Source organism: Dendrobates tinctorius, unplaced genomic scaffold (assembly GCF_039654945.1).
Source record: "Dendrobates tinctorius isolate UK_male_01 unplaced genomic scaffold, ASM3965494v1 ptg000120l, whole genome shotgun sequence".
In the NCBI taxonomy this organism is placed as follows: domain Eukaryota; kingdom Metazoa; phylum Chordata; class Amphibia; order Anura; family Dendrobatidae; genus Dendrobates; species Dendrobates tinctorius.
The window spans coordinates 30,906,278-30,923,065 of NW_027361788.1; the positions used below are offsets into that span (position 1 = coordinate 30,906,278).

General features: G+C 44.3%; 1 protein-coding gene across 1 annotated transcript in view; it reads left to right on the forward strand.

Moving 5' to 3' along the window:
- CARD9 (caspase recruitment domain family member 9) overlaps positions 1 to 15,625 on the forward strand; it is a 38,562-nt gene extending 22,937 nt beyond the window's left edge. The window contains exons 5-13 of the mRNA XM_073541038.1: positions 392 to 574; positions 689 to 844; positions 1,488 to 1,613; positions 2,171 to 2,356; positions 4,613 to 4,654; positions 6,468 to 6,510; positions 8,939 to 9,003; positions 13,685 to 13,761; positions 13,849 to 15,625. Of these exons, the coding sequence (XP_073397139.1) occupies positions 392 to 574; positions 689 to 844; positions 1,488 to 1,613; positions 2,171 to 2,356; positions 4,613 to 4,654; positions 6,468 to 6,510; positions 8,939 to 9,003; positions 13,685 to 13,761; positions 13,849 to 13,930 (960 nt within the window). The 3' untranslated portion in view covers positions 13,931 to 15,625. The remainder of the gene's footprint in view (positions 1 to 391; positions 575 to 688; positions 845 to 1,487; positions 1,614 to 2,170; positions 2,357 to 4,612; positions 4,655 to 6,467; positions 6,511 to 8,938; positions 9,004 to 13,684; positions 13,762 to 13,848) is intronic.
- The last annotated feature ends 1,163 nt before the right edge of the window (positions 15,626 to 16,788 follow it).

Consider the following 16,788-nt stretch of genomic DNA (forward strand, 5'->3'; position numbering starts at 1 on the left):
TCCAGTGCCCTCTGGCGGCTGGTTGTATTGTCGAGTGCCCTCTGGCAGCTGCTTGTATTGTTGAGTGTCCTCTGGCGGCTGATTGCAGAGGATAGCACATTCTGGCAGATGATTGTATTTTTGGGTGCTCTGGTTGCAGAGGAGAGTGCCCTCTGGTGGCTGATTGTATTATCCAGTGCTCCCTGGTGGCTGCTTGCATTGTCGAGCATACTCAGGTGGCTGGTTGCAGAGGAGAACGCCCTCATGTGCCTGATTGTGTAGATTTGCTCTTGATCTATGTCCCTCTTGCAGAAAAGTATCTAAATAGTAGATGCGTATCTCAAAGAGAATTCTAGGTGGTCTCTCAATACAATCCTCAAACTATTTGTTCCCTTTTTTACCTGAACCACAGATCGAGAAACTGAAACACAACCTGATGAAGGCAGAGGATGACTGCAATCTGGTGAGGAAACAGACAATGAAGCTAAAGAACGCCATGAAAAAGCAGCCGAGTCAGGATATCATCTATGAGCTGCAGAGAGAAAACTATGTTCTAAAAGCCAGACTTCAGGAACAAGATAACACTCCTCTGCAGGTGGGGTGGACCTGATTGCTACACCTCCTTCATTAAGAGTCAGACAGGATGCCTTGTAGGATTTGTGATGTTTTGCTTTATGTGATGTTCGTCTTTGTGATGTTACTATTTTAGAATTCGTTGAAAGATGTGACGGTGGAGAAAACAAAGTTATACATCCAGGATCTAGAGAATGACCGCAGGCAGGCCTTGGAGCAGCATCAGGACTTGGTCAATAGCATCTACACCCTGAAGATGAGCCTGAGACAAGCTGAGGACCTCCGAGATAAGGTGGCTGATCGCTACATGTGAGCTCTACCCATCACACAGTACCCGACTGAAAGATCCCCTATCATAGGAATGATGCACTGTGTACAGGGGCATTTATACCGGTGGTGATTATGAAAAGGAAACTGCATATTGTGCTTACAGGCTGGCCAACAATATCTTCCCTTGCAGCTGAAGATATAATTTCTGCTGTGAAATAACAGCTATAGAGCTGTGATCTAGTAATCCATACAGTTTTAAAACTCCCCTGACTCACACAGTCCATACTATTTGTAAGTGTTGTGTCCCGAACCTTCAGATTTTGCCTGTCTCTGCCTCCTGCTTGTAAGAGCTGACCAAGGAAAACCTATCGCAAGCAGGAGGAAGAAGAGAGAGTTAAAAAATGCATCATATAGGATATAATGAAAACCTGTATGAAGATACATCACATAGGATAATATGAGATTCTGCAAGTGCAATCTGATGAGTACAAAGCTGAAGGCTGCATGAGAAATGTAGGTAGCTTTTGGTGAAGGGAAAATAAATACCATAACAAAACAAAATAGCTGGAGTGCTGCCTTCACTTTTTCTGCAAAGTGAGAACCATCCAATATATCCTTAGAGGGGAATCAAAAAATTGAGATATGAATGTATCTTGTATTCTCAGTACTTGGAAGAGAAGGAAGTTCTAGATCTGCAGTGTACCACACTAAAGAAAGACTCAAAGATGTACAAAGAACGCATAGAGGCCATACTACAGCAGCTGGAGGAGGTGTGCAGTGAGCGCAACCAGGTAAGAAGCTATCCCAGATCACACTCTCTTGTACTGTACTGATGGGGAACTATATAAAGCTATAGATGGGCCTGCGACTCCTGTGCCTGTTGCCTCTTCTAGATTGCATGATATTGAATCATTTTTTTAAAAGGATTTGTCATAATTTCATCATTAAATAAAGACGTGGTTGTAAAGCTGAGATATGGCAGCTGAAACCCTTGATGATCATTTGTTTATCTCCAGTAAGCAGCTGCATTATTCTTCTGCAGTGGCCACTACAGGAGAAATGTTGTATTACATGGCGCCTATTCAAATGACTGGTAATACATAGTCATATTGAGTCCTCCAGAGCAAAAATAAACTTACTTTGCAGCTGTATTCCACTATAAATTATTATAGGAGGGAGTCCTGGGAAATGGATCCTCTTGCATGACATCCATTTCTCCTGATGGGACATATGGGTGTTGGTTGTCCTATTAATGGTTCGGCAAGATGAAGTTGGTGTACTCTCTCTCTGCATTCGATCATATAAAGTCCATAATTTTCTGCTGCTGTTTTTTTTTGTCTTGTGTTAGGCCATTGCCACAAGAGAGCAGTTCTACGGGCAGTACACCAAGTGTCTTACAGAGAAAGACTTGTACAGAAAGCAGATCCGAGAACTAGGGGAGAAGTACGACGACCTTCAGATCCAGCTGTTCAGGAGCGAGGGGAGTCTGTTAGCTCTGGAAACTAAGCTGAAAAGGACAGATTCGCCAGCACTGGTACAGAATACCTAAACCTTCAGTAAAATTATTAGCATTTATTGGGGTCCATTATTTCAGTCTATTATTGCATTAATACTACAGCGGGTGGAAAGATGCAAATACCTGACTCGAAGGCACCTGACATATAAGGGTTACTTGCTAAGGACTGTGCAAAATACTGAGCATCCCTGATGCGGCTCCTGCGCTCCCTCTGCTCTTTCGGTACATGCTATTGCTCTTCTCTCCCCTGGCTGTGGATGGACAGACTGGGAGGTCTGGCCAGGGTGGAGCAGATGCAGCGTCTTGGGGGTCCTGGTGACCAGAGAGGAGTGGGGGCGACCAGTACGTTGACATCCTGACTAGGCTGTCTCACGATGTGATGTGCGGTGGCCGCCAGAACCAAAGGAGCGAGGAGAGGTGAGTAGTAATTAGTATTGGCCACTACCTATGGGTTGATTCAATGGGTGGTGGTCGATTTAAGACAGTCACGATCGAATATGAGACAGTTCCTTCTCTTATGACAACTAATGCACTTGCAGAACTTCCCCTAAAAAAGAGGTTCATCAGCAGCTGCCGTATGTATTATAAACACCAGTATAGCTAAGCAAGAGAATTATCACTCCTGCAGTATCCAAGACCCCCCACATTGGGAGATTGGAATATGTAGTCAGAGGATGACACCTGGCCCTGTACGTATATATCATTTATTACTAATGCAAATTTACTCTTGCTCCTCCTTGAAAACTATCAGCAAGCAGAACAGAATTCTAGAAATGTCCTATTCCTAGTATGTTTAGTACTTTGAGTTCCCAGGGGTGTTGTATTGTGGGGGTGATGTGGTTCATTACCCGCTGGTAATAAATACGTACCCATTGCTTATGTATGTTCATCCGAGCATTAGGATGCTAATGGGTTAATGAGCTAAGCCATAAGTTCTTTTTGCCGACTGTTTCCAGCAGGTAATTACAGATTTGTTAAACTGGAGAATAAGGTAATGGATACATTACTTTATAAGCACGTGATGTCTGAATACGGGTAGATTTCTGATATATAAGGTTGTCATCCATGTGATTCAGGGCTTTAGAGTTTTACTGTCCCGTGCTTTTTTTGCTTTATGATGTGAACTATTTTTACAAAGAGATGAATAAATGACTTTTTCCATATGTAGCACTACACATTACTTTCTTTTGTAAAGGCTACTTCTCTTGGTCCCATCTCTCAATAAAAAGAGAATATGTGCGCATCCCAAAAATATCAAGGGAAACCGTCAGTAAGTTTGGAGGCCGGAGCCCATCAGCAAGTCCTTATGTAATTGGGGTTTAGCTTTCCAGTCATGCCCATGTAAAAATGGCTTCAACATAACAAGTTCAGTTTTTATCTACCAAAAAGTTTTTACCATGGGCACGTTTAAAAAGTGAAATGTCCACTACATAACACGCTGATGGGAGATACTGCAGATCTGACCTGTGTATCTACGCAGGTAAAATCTGCTTAAAGAACTAGCCTGGTGGATGAGCAGAGATCTCCATATCCGCAGCATGACCATTTCGATTGCGGATTTTACCTCCTTTCAATGTTGCAGCGCTAAAATCCATCACGTCAGACATGTGGATTTTGCTGCGGAGCAGAGAAATGCTTCCCGTTCAGTCCTGGCCATACACTGCAGGGCGGCGAGCCGAGGATCAAACTGGAAAATCAAATCTGTGTCCGTAGAGGGAAATGGCAATAAAAAAAGCTGGTAAATTCTTAATTTCTCACCATGCACATCAATAGGGCACCGCTGGGAAATCAGCACAACTGTAAATGCAGCTCTGGTGGTGAGTGGTGTATAAACTGGGCATGGTATTCATGAGCCGACGAACTACGGGAGTGATAATCTGGTTGTACATGGGGCTGCGGATACAGCAAAATATCCCATATAATGGTACGTAATTAGGGGGATTTAGGAAACCTGGGCGTCTGCCACCAATATGGCTTTAGTGGCTGGACAGAAGCGGACATATACATATGTAGGTAATGACGGGAGGCTCTGCCATACTGTGGCTCCTAATGGTGAAGGTTTGGTATCTAGTAATAGGCCTATACACTGTATACAGGGTCCTATGTACTAACACATATGTCCGCACGGTCTACCACTACGCAGTCCTCCAGGCGTTATGTCTGCGTGCAGACACCAGGATGGCGCTGCTTTCATTAGATGCATTCCTGTGTGCAGACGATAGGGTGTTTATGGCTGCAGACGAGAAATAACTTGTCTCTTTCTGTCCCCTCCAGTCCTCTGATGCAGATGAACTTTCCTCGCGCAGTTCCCAGGAAGTAAGTAAACCCCATAGGGCATGTATAATGGAGGGGAGGCAGTTAGACTGGTTTCACATTACGTTAGGGGCAATGCGCTGACGGGATCCGTTACATAGCGGCACTACCACTATGCAACGGATGCGTTAACGCACCCATTTCCCGCAATGACAGTAGCGCATCCTAACGCATGCCAAAGTTGCATGTGTTAGCGATGATGCGTTACTTCATGACGCACCCTCGAACGTGGTCTTACAGCGTTTGGGGGTGCGTCGGGTCTGGCGCACAGTGAACAGACACGTTCGCTCTGCATAGAACTGTATGGCTAACACATGGTAGCGCATGGTAACAAACTGCTACCATGCGTTAGCGCATACGTTAGCGCTAGGGCACAAAAGATATCAAAATTGACATCAGCGTTAGCGCAGCCGTTAAACGGATGCCACTAAAGCAATGTGAACCTAGTCTTATTGGACATGCTTTTAAAGACCCCCTGCAACATGGGGATAATATCTCCCTTCTTACAGTCTCTCTCTTTGTACTTTATGAATGTGATCTGATGGCGACATATATACAGTCATGGCAGAAAGTGTTGGCACCCTTGATATTGTTCCAGAAAATGAAGTATCTCTCCCAGAAAATTACTACAATTACACATGTTTTCTTATACACATGTTTATTTCCTTGGTGTGTATTGCAACAACACAAAAAACAGTGAAAAAAAAGGTAAATTGGACATAATTTCACACATAACCTCCCAAAATGGGCTAAACAAAATTGTAATATTTCTTCAATCAATCAATCAATCAATCAATCAAATTTATTATCGCCAAGTACATATTACATATATACAAGGAATTCTTTGTGGCAAAGAGGCAACATAATATATAACAACAGATACAACAAGTAACATCTAACAAGACAGATACAGTATATAGTCTACACATGACGATTTAATTGTTGAAATTGTTTAATTTCTTATCAGGAATCTGCTTCTTTATCCTGGACTGATTTTTTATTCTCAATTCAGGAGTAAAATCTGTATTTAGTGAAGAGAGGTTATCACATTACTGAGATAGGAGATGACAGTTGGTGCTTATAAAGTTCTATGGAGCGTGGAGTAGCTCGAGGCTGATGCAGACATTCTGCTGCAATATTAAACGTGTCCCTGGCAGAGATTGTCCCCGTGCAGAACAGGCAGGTAGATAGAATCAAGAATGTTAGAGTTGGAAAAGACCTCCAGGGTCATCGTGTCCAACCCTCTGCTCAATGCAGGATTCACTAAACCATCTCAGACAGATGTCTGTCCAGCCTCTGATTGAAAACTTCAAGCCTTCTTAGCCCCATGCACAAAAATAATAACAGTCCTGAATAGCCCCTTTAGTGGGGCGTATCCGCGCTTAGAGCCTGGGTCTGCGTGAGCGATCAATATGGCCTTGTTTGTGACCACAGGAATGTGGAGATCCGGCATTGTTACCTATTTGGCCGCTGCTCAGTAACCGCAGGAAGAAATGATTTATTACGGCCCTAATGAAAATAATGTAGGAAATGATATATATAACAAAAAAAATCCATGTGGTGCCAAAACCGCTGCAGTGTAATAGCAGGTGAAGGGTATGACGGCTGTAACATGACACATATTTACTACAGGAACTGTTGGTAGAAATCTGAGGCTGGCATTAGGGTTCCTGCTGCAGGGTATGAGCGCCGCGGGGCATACCTGTGTGTTATAAGATGGCCGTCTCTCGGTGCCTTCTTAGGATAGGCAGCGACTTGTTTAGGACAGCCCTGTAACGGGGACAGTGAATCACTAATGTTCTTCTTTGTCTTTAAGATTAAGGTTTTCCAAGACGAGCAGCCGTCACCAACCGATCATAGTAAGTAGCGACGTCAAATTGGATGAATTGTGGACCTGGTGAAACAAAAATGACTCGACTTTTTAGCAGGATGTGTGTTTTATAAGGGTTGGGGGTGGTGCTCAAGTAGGGTCCCTAGCCGGTAATAGTGAAAAAGAGACTCGGCACCCAACTTTTATGACGAAATGAGAGATATTTTTAATGCAGCCAAATAAATTGTACAAAATCAAGACGTTTTGGTCTAATAATGACCTTCATCAGTGTACTGACAATAGAAATAAAATGCAATGCAAATTTAGAGAAAATACAAATTAAAGACATTCCAAAAGAAAACAATGTAAATCAATTTCCAATAGGAAACCAAAGGATACATAATATCTAAATTTGCATGGTCATCATTTCTGCACTTTACAGCAGACGGGTAGGTTCCCTCCCTTTGTTTCCTATCCCCCCTTTGTCTTAACCACCATATATACCATCTGTTTTTTTTCCCCAAAAAATTTATTTAACATTAAGTCACATGTGCTTGAGGGATAAGTATCCCCCATGTAATTAATTGATTTACATTGTTTTGTTTTGGAATGTCTTTGATTTGTATTTTCTCTAAATTTGCGTTGCATTTTATTTCTATTGTCAGTACACTGATGAAGGTCACTATCAGACTGAAACATCTGGATTTTGTACCACAATTTAGTTGGCTGCATTAAAAATGTCTCGCATTTCTTCATAAAAGTTGAGTGCCAAGGTTCTTTTTCACTGTTTTATAAGGGTTGTCATTTTGAATAAAGCCAGAGTTCACAAACCAGCGAAGTTAGGCTAAGTGCACACGTAGCAGAAAATTTCTGCTGAAAAACCTGACTCCCTTCCCAGAAACCGCACGTTTTTTTTCTGCGCGTTTTTTTGCGCAGAAAACGTGCGGTTTTTATGCTTTTTTTCCCGAGTGTTTTCAAAACGCATAGAAATAGCCAGAAACGCAGAAAAATCAATGAGCATGCTGCGTTTTTACCGCGGTAAAAAACGCATCAGTATGCATAAAAAGTGCAAAATGCATAGAAATGAATGGGAAGCTAATTTTTAGCGGTTTTATAGTGGTTTTAGGCTGTGTTCACACACAGCGGTTTTTTTAGCGGTATTTTTAGCGTTTTTCCTATAAAACCGCTAAAAATAAGCTTCCCATTCATTTCTATGCATTTTGCACTTTTTATGCATACTGATGCATTTTTTACCGCGGTAAAAACGCAGCATGCTCATTAATTTCGCTGATTTTTCTATGCGTTTTGAAAACGCGCGGAAAAAAACGCATAAAAACTGCACGTTTTCTGCACAAAAACCATGCAGAAAAAAACGCGCGATTTCTGGGAAGGGAGTCAGGTTTTTCAGCAGAAATTTTCTGCTGCATGTGCACTTAGCCTTATTGGAAAAACCGCTAAAAAAAGTGTGTGTGAACACAGCCTTAGACCGCTGCGCAGTTTGGCCACGACAAAGCTAGTGGCTGTCAGGGCATGCTTGGGGTTGTAGTTTTCCAGCAGCTGATGAGCCGCAGGTTGGTGACCACCGATTTATACATTGAGACTATTGAGTGCTGTTTTGAGTTTTCCCTTGGGGGTGGACTTAAAGGGGTTTTCTCAGCTTCTATCTTCTGGAGCGCACAACTTCCATGCCGCCCGGCTTCCCACTTTTCTGGGGGGCGGGGCGCTCCTGAAGATCTGACCGTGTGCTCTGTCCTATGCAGTAAGTCTACGCAACTTCAGAGAAGTGCTTGAAAACCCATACACTTAGGCTACTTTCACACTTGCGTTTTTTTTGCGGTGCGCTTTTTGCGTACACAAACGCATGAAAAAAAACGCGTCATGAGTTTGTGTGCGTTTTTTTGCGGGTTTTGGTGCGTTTTTTTGTATGTGCACCCATAGACTATAATGGGTGTTTTGCTGTAAAAAAAACGCATTGCGTGCGCATGCGTTTTTTGGGGGCAAGTCGGACTCACAAAAAATGCAACAGGATGCATTTTGTGCGCCCGAGCACACACTACAAAAAAAACGCATGCACATACAAACGCGTACAAACGCATGTGTATGCGCACCTAAAAGATAGGGGAAAAAACGCATGCTTTTTTTGCGCTAAAAAACAGCGCAAAAAAACGCAAATGTGAAACCAGCCTAACATAGGAAACCAACCACCTTTGATATACTGCAGAGGTGGCAGATTATCTCTGGTACATGCAGTTGATAATATAATTAAATATCTTAGGTTCTTGAGAACAAAGAGGAACTTTAATGACATGTAAACTGCATAATTACAATGCTACAATTTTACCCATTTAGGAAGATGAGATAACCCTTTTAAAATATTTGGAACAGTGTGCGCAATAATTGCCCCCCATCCTCACTAGGGCCCCTGCCAAGCGTTATTACGTTATCTGCATCATGTATTATCTCTTGTGTGCACACAGAAGGTCCACCCGGAGAGGGCCACCATAAGGAAGACCGTGATGAATCCTCGCTGACACAGGATGAGGTAAGTCCTGGTTTGCAGGTATCTAAAGGTACTGTCACACTTAGCGATGTACCAGCGATCCCGACCAGCGATATGACGCGGTCAGGATCACTGGTACATTGCTAAGTGGTCGCTAGTGAGCTGCCACACAGGCAGATCTCACCAGCGACATCGCTGGGGACGGGGATCGCTACTTACCTGTCACACTAGGCGATCCTGCGTCCTCCTGCCCGGCTCCACGCGTCGCTCGTCTCTCCACAGGAAGCCCAGCAGGAAGCTGACGACGAGAAACGGTCCAGGACGTTCTCGCACGATCAGCGATTACCAGCGGGGGAGCCGGTCGGAGGTAAGTATCACACACAGAGATATCGCTAGCAATATCGCTATAACGTCACAAGTTATAGCGATATTGCTAGCGATATCTCTTAGTGTGACAGTACCTTAAGTTTTTCATCAGGAATGTATAAAAGGCGCAAACACTGTGTGCACAGAGCTGTAGACACTGCAGTCTCCAGGATAAACACCAAAGAAACAACAAAGTATATTTCCAAATAAAAAATCAAAAATTTATTGAACATTTTTCCTTTAAAATTATGATAGTACAGAGTCTACTAAGCACAACAAGTGGAACACAATGACTGAGATAAATAACACTGATCTAAAAGAATGCCAGATTATAAAAATCACTTTAAGTACAAAAAAGCCTAATTTACATACTCTGAATAGTTCAGTATAAACAATGGCCATACAAAAGGTGACAAGTGATCACGATTACGGTAATTCTAAAAGGCATTAAACTGACCTACAACTAATCAGTGCATATTCATAGACGCCAAAATTGCATATAGAAAAGCGAACATAATACTTACAAAATTTAACAACTCAATCAGAGTGCTCGACCTCACCTCAACGCATGTTTCGTTAGCTACTTCATCAGGAGGTATATGGGAGGTGAAGGAGAGATTGGTGTCAAACGAAGCGCCCAGACAGCGCGCCTGCTGCCGGGGTGCTATTATGGTGCCACCCACGGAGAGGGAAATGTCAGGTTTGGGGAGGTTAGTAGATGGCGGCAGCAAAAGAAGTTCAGTTTTGGAGAGGTTGAGTTTCAGATAGAGAGCGGACATGATGTTAGAGACTGCGGACAGACAGTCACTGGCGTTCTGAAGTACAGCGGGGGTAAGGTCGGGGATTGACGTTTATATAGTTTCGTGTCATCAGCATAAAGATGGTACTGAAAGCCAAATCTGCTGATGGTCTGTCCAATTGGGGCCGTGTAGAGAGAGAAGAGAAGGGGGCCAAGGACTGAGCCCTGAGGTACCCCGACAGTGAGAGGAGGAGGAGATGAAGTGGAGCCAGCAAACATAACACTGAAGGGGTGGTCAGAAAGATAGGAAGAGAACCAGGAGAGGGCAGTGTCCTTAATGCCTAGTGACTGGAGCCTAGAAAGTAGGAGACAGTGGTCAACAGTGTCGAAAGCTGCAGAGAGGTCGAGAAGAATGAGCAGAGAGTGGTCACCGTTACACTTTGCTGTCGGAAGGTCATTGGTCACTTTGATGAGTGCAGTTTCTGTCGAATGTAGGGGGCGGAAGGGCGGAAGCCGGACTCTAAATGAGTGGAGAGGTAATGGGTAAGGCGGGAGTAAACCAGTCACTCCAAGAGTTTAGAGATGAAGGGGAGATTGGAGACTGGTCTGTAGTTGTTTGTGCAGGATGGGTTGAGGGCGGGTTTCTTTAATAATGGAGTAATAATGGCGTGTTTGAAGGAGGATGGGAAAATGCAAGAGGTGAGGGACAAATTAAAGATTGTAGTTAGGTGAGTTGTGATGACTGGAGAGAGAGACTGGTGAAGATGTGAGAGAATGGGGTCAGTAGTGCATGTAGTCGGACAAGAAGAAAAGAGGAGCCTGGAGACTTCTTCTTCTGTGATGGGAACAAATATGGAGCGTGAGCCAGGGGAAATGCAGGGAGGGATGGGAGTCACTGCACTTGGTGGCTGGGAGGGGATTTCCTGACGGATACTATTTTCTCTATAAAGTGGGAGGCCAGATCATCAGCACAAATGTCTGTGATAGGGGCTTGTGCTTTTGGCCTGAGGAGGGAGTGATAGGTGTTGAAAGTTTCTTGGGGTTGTTGGACAGTGAAGAGATCAGGGTGGTGTAGTAGGTCTGTTTGGCAAGGTAGAGGGCAGAGTTATAGGTTCTTAACATAAATTTGAAGTGAGTGAAGTCTTCTGGTGTGCGAGTTTTCTTTCATAAGTGTTCAGCAGTCCTAGAGAATCGCTGGAAAAGTTGAGTTTGCAATGTGAGCCAGGGCTGTTTTACTCTGTGCTGGGAGGTTCTGAGGGTGAGGGGAGCTACTTGGTCAAGGGTGTTTCTGAGAGTGTCATTGTAGTGGTGTACAAGTCAGATCAGGACAGGAAAAAGAGGAGATTGGGGACAGTGATGAGTGTAAGGAGTCTGAAAATGTTTGAGGGTTAATGTCATGTAGATTTCTGAATGTGTGCTAGGTAGGCATGTGCTGGGGTAGGTGAAGAATTGTGAGCGTGAAGGAGAGCATTTTGTGTTCAGAGAGGGGAAGCAGTGAGCTATCTAGGTAGGAGATTGAACAGAGACGCACAAAGACCAGGTCAATGGTGTAACTATCCTTTTGTGTCACAGAGGTTGAGAGCTGTGAGAGGCCTAGAGAAGTGGTTAGTGATGGAAGCTGGGATGCAGATGTGGAAGTGGGGCTGTTAATGGGGATGTTGAAGTCTTCCAGGATAAGGGTTGGTAGTTCTGAGGCCATGAAGTGCGGCAGCCAGGCCGAGAAATGATTAAGAAATTGGGTGGGTGAGCCTGGGGGCTGATATATGACCGCTACTTTGAGGGAGAGGGGAAGGAAGAGCCTGATGGTGTGGACCTCAAAAGAAGGGAATGAGAGTGATGGACCTGGGGGGATGACCTGGAAGGTGCATTGTGGGTACAGTAGTATGCCAACTCCACCACCTGGTCTGTTTGTGGGTCTTGGGGAATGGGAGAATTGTAAGCCACCATGGGAAATGGCAGCAGGGGAGACAGAATCCTGAATCCAGGTTTCAGTGAGGGCCAACAGATTAAGAGAGTTGGTCATAAAGTAGTTGTGCTAGAAAGGAAGTTTGTTACATACAGTCCGTGGATTCCAGAGGGCACAGTTAAAAGAAGGAAATGGAGTGCAACAAATGTTAATTAGGTTAGTAAGGTTTCGATGTGAGGTAGGGTAGGGGTTGAGGTTGGGGGATGGTGGGCCAGGGTTGGGGGAGATGTCCCCTGAAATCAGTAGGAGTAGGAAGATAAAGAGCAAGTAGTTTTTGGAATTTTGAGAAGTTTTTTTTGTACAATGTGTTTGGGCAAGATGGGCTGAGATTTTTCAGGAAGGTGAGAAGTGCATGGGAGCTGTACATGGGAGAGGGAAGTATAGAGGGGCTGATGTGTAGTAGTGATGTTGGAGGGGGGATGGGGCGGTGAATGTGTATGGCAAGGGAACACAGGAGGATAGAAATAACGCACATGGCTAAAAGGGCGAGCAAAGTGTGGGTTACCTGTCTCCCGCCCAGATTAACTGCCATGGCTTAACTGCTTTTCTTGATTTTTCTTAACTTAGGCCACTTTTCTGTGTTTTCTAAATTTGCCAGGCCACTTTTGACCACACCCTCCACTTAGCTCTGCCCACTTACCCAAAAATTACTGGAGCCGATGTAAAAACACCAAAGGACACAAAATTTGTGCATAGCAACGTTGCAACATTTCACATAATTTACTCCAGATTTCTGGCTCTGTTTGATGAATTAGCCCTTAAGAATTAGCTAAAATGGAGGTTTAATGCATATAGAATCTAGAACAATGAAGGGAGGATGTATAAAGAATCCAGAATGATGGTGGGCAGAAGCATGGATCTAGAACAATGGAGGAAGGATGCATAAATCTGAAAGGATGGTGGGCAGGTACATAAAAGATTTAGAACAATGGAAGGAGGATACAAAAAAGATCTAGAATGATGATAGGCTGATGCATAAAACATCTAGAACAATGGAGGAGGATGTATAAAGGTTATAAAACAATTGTGGTCGGATGTATAAAAAAAAATCTAGAATGAAGGTGGATGGATGCATAAAGCATATCGTACAATGGTAGGCGGATGCATGAGAGTCTAGAACTATGGTAAAATGCCTGAGAAATCTAAAATGATGGTGGTCAGATGTATAAAGGATCTAGAACCACAATGGTGTTTTGATACATGCAAAATCTAGAACCATAGTATTACAATACATGCATAATTTTAGAACAATAAAGAGTCTCTCATACATAGAGAATCTAGAACGCTGGCTGGAGACTTCCAGATCTTAGCATAGTATCTCCCAGGCAGTTGTTGAGCGTAGACCCGTAGCATTATTATCCTGCTCTGATCTCTTCACTTCCATTGTTCTGGAATGGAAGCCTCGTTGAGCCGCCACTGCTCCTCTAAGTAGTGAGTAATGCTGATGAAGACGATCTGGCTACAGGACACATTTCCCACCATGACAATATCCTCCCATATGGGGGCTGTTTCTTCTGCTTTTATATTTACGGAACACTGAGATCCTTTTGATAGATTTTGGGGCTTTGATTGGAAACCTTTGATTTAGAATGCATCTCCTTAATCATAAAATGTCCGGACATGTTCCTCTAACGCCCTCCCATCCTGTCCAGGCGCACGGTCTTGTGAACGGAGAGTTGGCTCTCAAAGCAAAAAGGAAAGTGTATACCAGCACGGATCGAAGCCGCAGGTAACTTATAGTACCCGTCTGCCCTGTGTGCTGTATATTAGTCACCCTTGCACGGTGATATGGCAGCCTTTCATTTTTATCTTTCAGACAAGGTGCCCTGAGGATAAAGAAATCACACCCAGAAGTAGAAGACTACACCTCAGGAAGTGAGACAGACGGGACGCCATAGCACCCGCTCCACCCTCAGTATATAGCATGATTCTTGGATGAAGGACAATGGTGTCAGATCTGTTTGGAGGCTACCAAATCTTGTTTTCCTCCTGACTTGTGCCACTAGGAAAAGTGGCAGGACCAGGATAACGCATGGTTCAAATATGTGTGGAAAGCTTCCCACCCAACCAATGCCATCATCTCCTCGGAGAGAAACCTACACATTATCCCGATACCTCATTGTGATTCACTGCCAGACTGTCACTTGAACAGTCATGCATGAGAGCCTAGGGCACAGCTGCCATAATTGCCCGCTATTTGGTTCCCACATACTGATCGAAGACTATTTTAAAACTTTTTCCATGCTATATTTCTGTAGGACCTCAGTTACATAAGGGCCCATTTCTATATATTTGGACAGTTTTGTTTTTTTTTTGTCCCTTCTGGCATCATAGTGAAATGTCATAACCGATTCCATAAATTTCCTTTGTGCACCAGTCATCACCTAAGGATCAAAAAATGTTGCATGTGCCACTTTTAAGCCAGTTATGGACCTGTCAGACCAGTGTACTTACTATGAGGCTGTAACTTCAATAGTCAGGAGCCCCGCTGTCAGTCTAGGCATGGAGTTATTTATAGGGTCTGTCTGAACCTGGCCTATATGTGTTTTTACAAAAATCTGGTGAGGTGGTTAGACCACTGAGTTTGGTGGGATCTGTCAACTCTCTTATATTTATAGAGCTCTCTTGCAGTTGTTGGGGGAAGGAGTATTGGACATGTTGGATTTCAACATGCCTGATCATTTGTTTTCTTCAGAGGTGTGTAGCAGCGGCTTATTCCTCTATTCTCATTAAAAAAATACATGTACAGTCAACCAATCTGAGCAGGCATGTGTATGGGGGTCAGGAGTAAGAGCTCGCAGTTAAATGGTATGGTCATTTTTTTTGAGAAAAGCTTCATTTGTGTGTTACTTAGCCCCCTTGCCCTCAGGTCAGTGGTAATTCTGCCTCGCTTGCTGCAGGTCGCAATGCAACACCAGGATCCCAATGTCGTGTGATACATGATATTGTGGGATCCAGCCTTAGGCCAGGTTTGAAGTGGCTATATTGGAAATCGGTCTTGTCGCTGGGGCCTCGTCAGCATTGTAGTCTGGTGCTGGATCTGCCGTTACATTATTCTGGTCCATAAAACAGATGTTAGATGGTGCATGCTGCAATCAGCCATGTGGCTATCATGAGTCCATGGCGCACACGGAGCCATTTTACGATCGTCAGAACGAGCCCTTAAATGAATGTCCATCCATGTAACATACGGACGCCAGAGACTGTTCTAACTCAAAGAGGGTGGTCCGGAGCCGGGGATCGCCCGTCTGTTTGTAAGGTCTAGCACTCCTAATGGTGTCCTGGGAGATAGGTCACTTTTTCATTATTTGCCTGTTTTTACATCACATATTATGACCTGGAGTATTATGGGGGCGACACATGGTTGGGGGGTAGGAACATAAGTGTTATGAGTGTGCTTTTTTTGGGACAGTGGCAGATCCTCTGTACAGGACCTGGACACCGATGTCCTGGTCGTATAAAGTGTTTCATATTTTTATACTCTATTTTTATAGTAAAACTAATCTGTACTACAGAGAATAAATCCTTCCTTATGCAGCCGTGTTCTGGAGCTTCACACCACAAATGGGAAAATAAACTGTACCATAAAGGAACACTCTGACTACTGCAGGCAATGAGGGGGTGAAGCACCAGATGAGTGTCCGAGAGAAGCCTTGTATACAGGTCATCTTCCCCGAACAACCTGCTTATTATATATGTCCCTATATCAGGCCTGCATAAAGGGGGTATTCCATATCTTGGATAGGTGATAAGTGTTTGGTGCAGGACCCCACTAAGCGCCAGTGGGAAGAGTGACCCGACCAGGAGGACTTTATAGGGCAGCCGAGGTCATATATGCCCCTATGGCGCTGATGTCCAAGCGCAGAGCTGTACAGTCCTGGATGGCTAGAAGATTCAGTCCAGTAATCATCACATCTCAGTGTTCTTGATGGAGAGTGGGGTGGTCCCTGATGTATTGCTGCCATATACGAGGGTGCAGTGCATTGTCACACACCATGGTCATTGACTCCAGTTATGGGTGCACTGTTATACGACCACTTTGGCCGGGACACAGGTCAAATTACATAAAATGGCTACATATCTGAACATAATACAATTGAATGAGTGTGTCAGAGGGCAACCAGAAAAAAATCAAAGTGGCCCTGAGACGCTGCTCACCTGCATTACGCTGCAATATTTGGCCGGGTGACAGGTGTAGTACCAACCGTAAGAAGCGTTACCCGGGGGGGCGCCATCTGTGACATGGGCACTTCATGCTCTCCAGACCATAGGGGGCAGGAGTCTGCTGGGGGTCCTGATGTATCAGTGCATGGTATGGTGGGTGTTAGGGCAGGGCGGCTGCTTCTGGAGGCTCTGGGACAACGCTGTCACCTCTATATGTCCTCACCACTTTATCTGTCATTTATGGGAAATTATACGGATGCTGTTACTTACAAGAGGATCCCGGCTGTCAGCGAAATCACGCGTGATTGTGTAAGCAGGTTGCGGGATGCAGTGATGCAAGAGAGGCAGAGCAAGGGTTAGCAGTTTAATTGGAACAATAAAGGAACTCCTTGCAGGGAGAGAACAGAGAACAGTTAATTTGAAAAGAGAAATAGCAATGTAACAACAGTCCAGTTATCAAACTTATCATGTCTTTAGGTTCCTCAGCCGCCGATGATCCGTTGGGTGTTGCAGTCCCGGCAACCGCCAGTGTAGTATCCTCAGATGGGGTCCCACAACTAACGGTCCAACTTTTGGCTGCAACAGGCGGTCT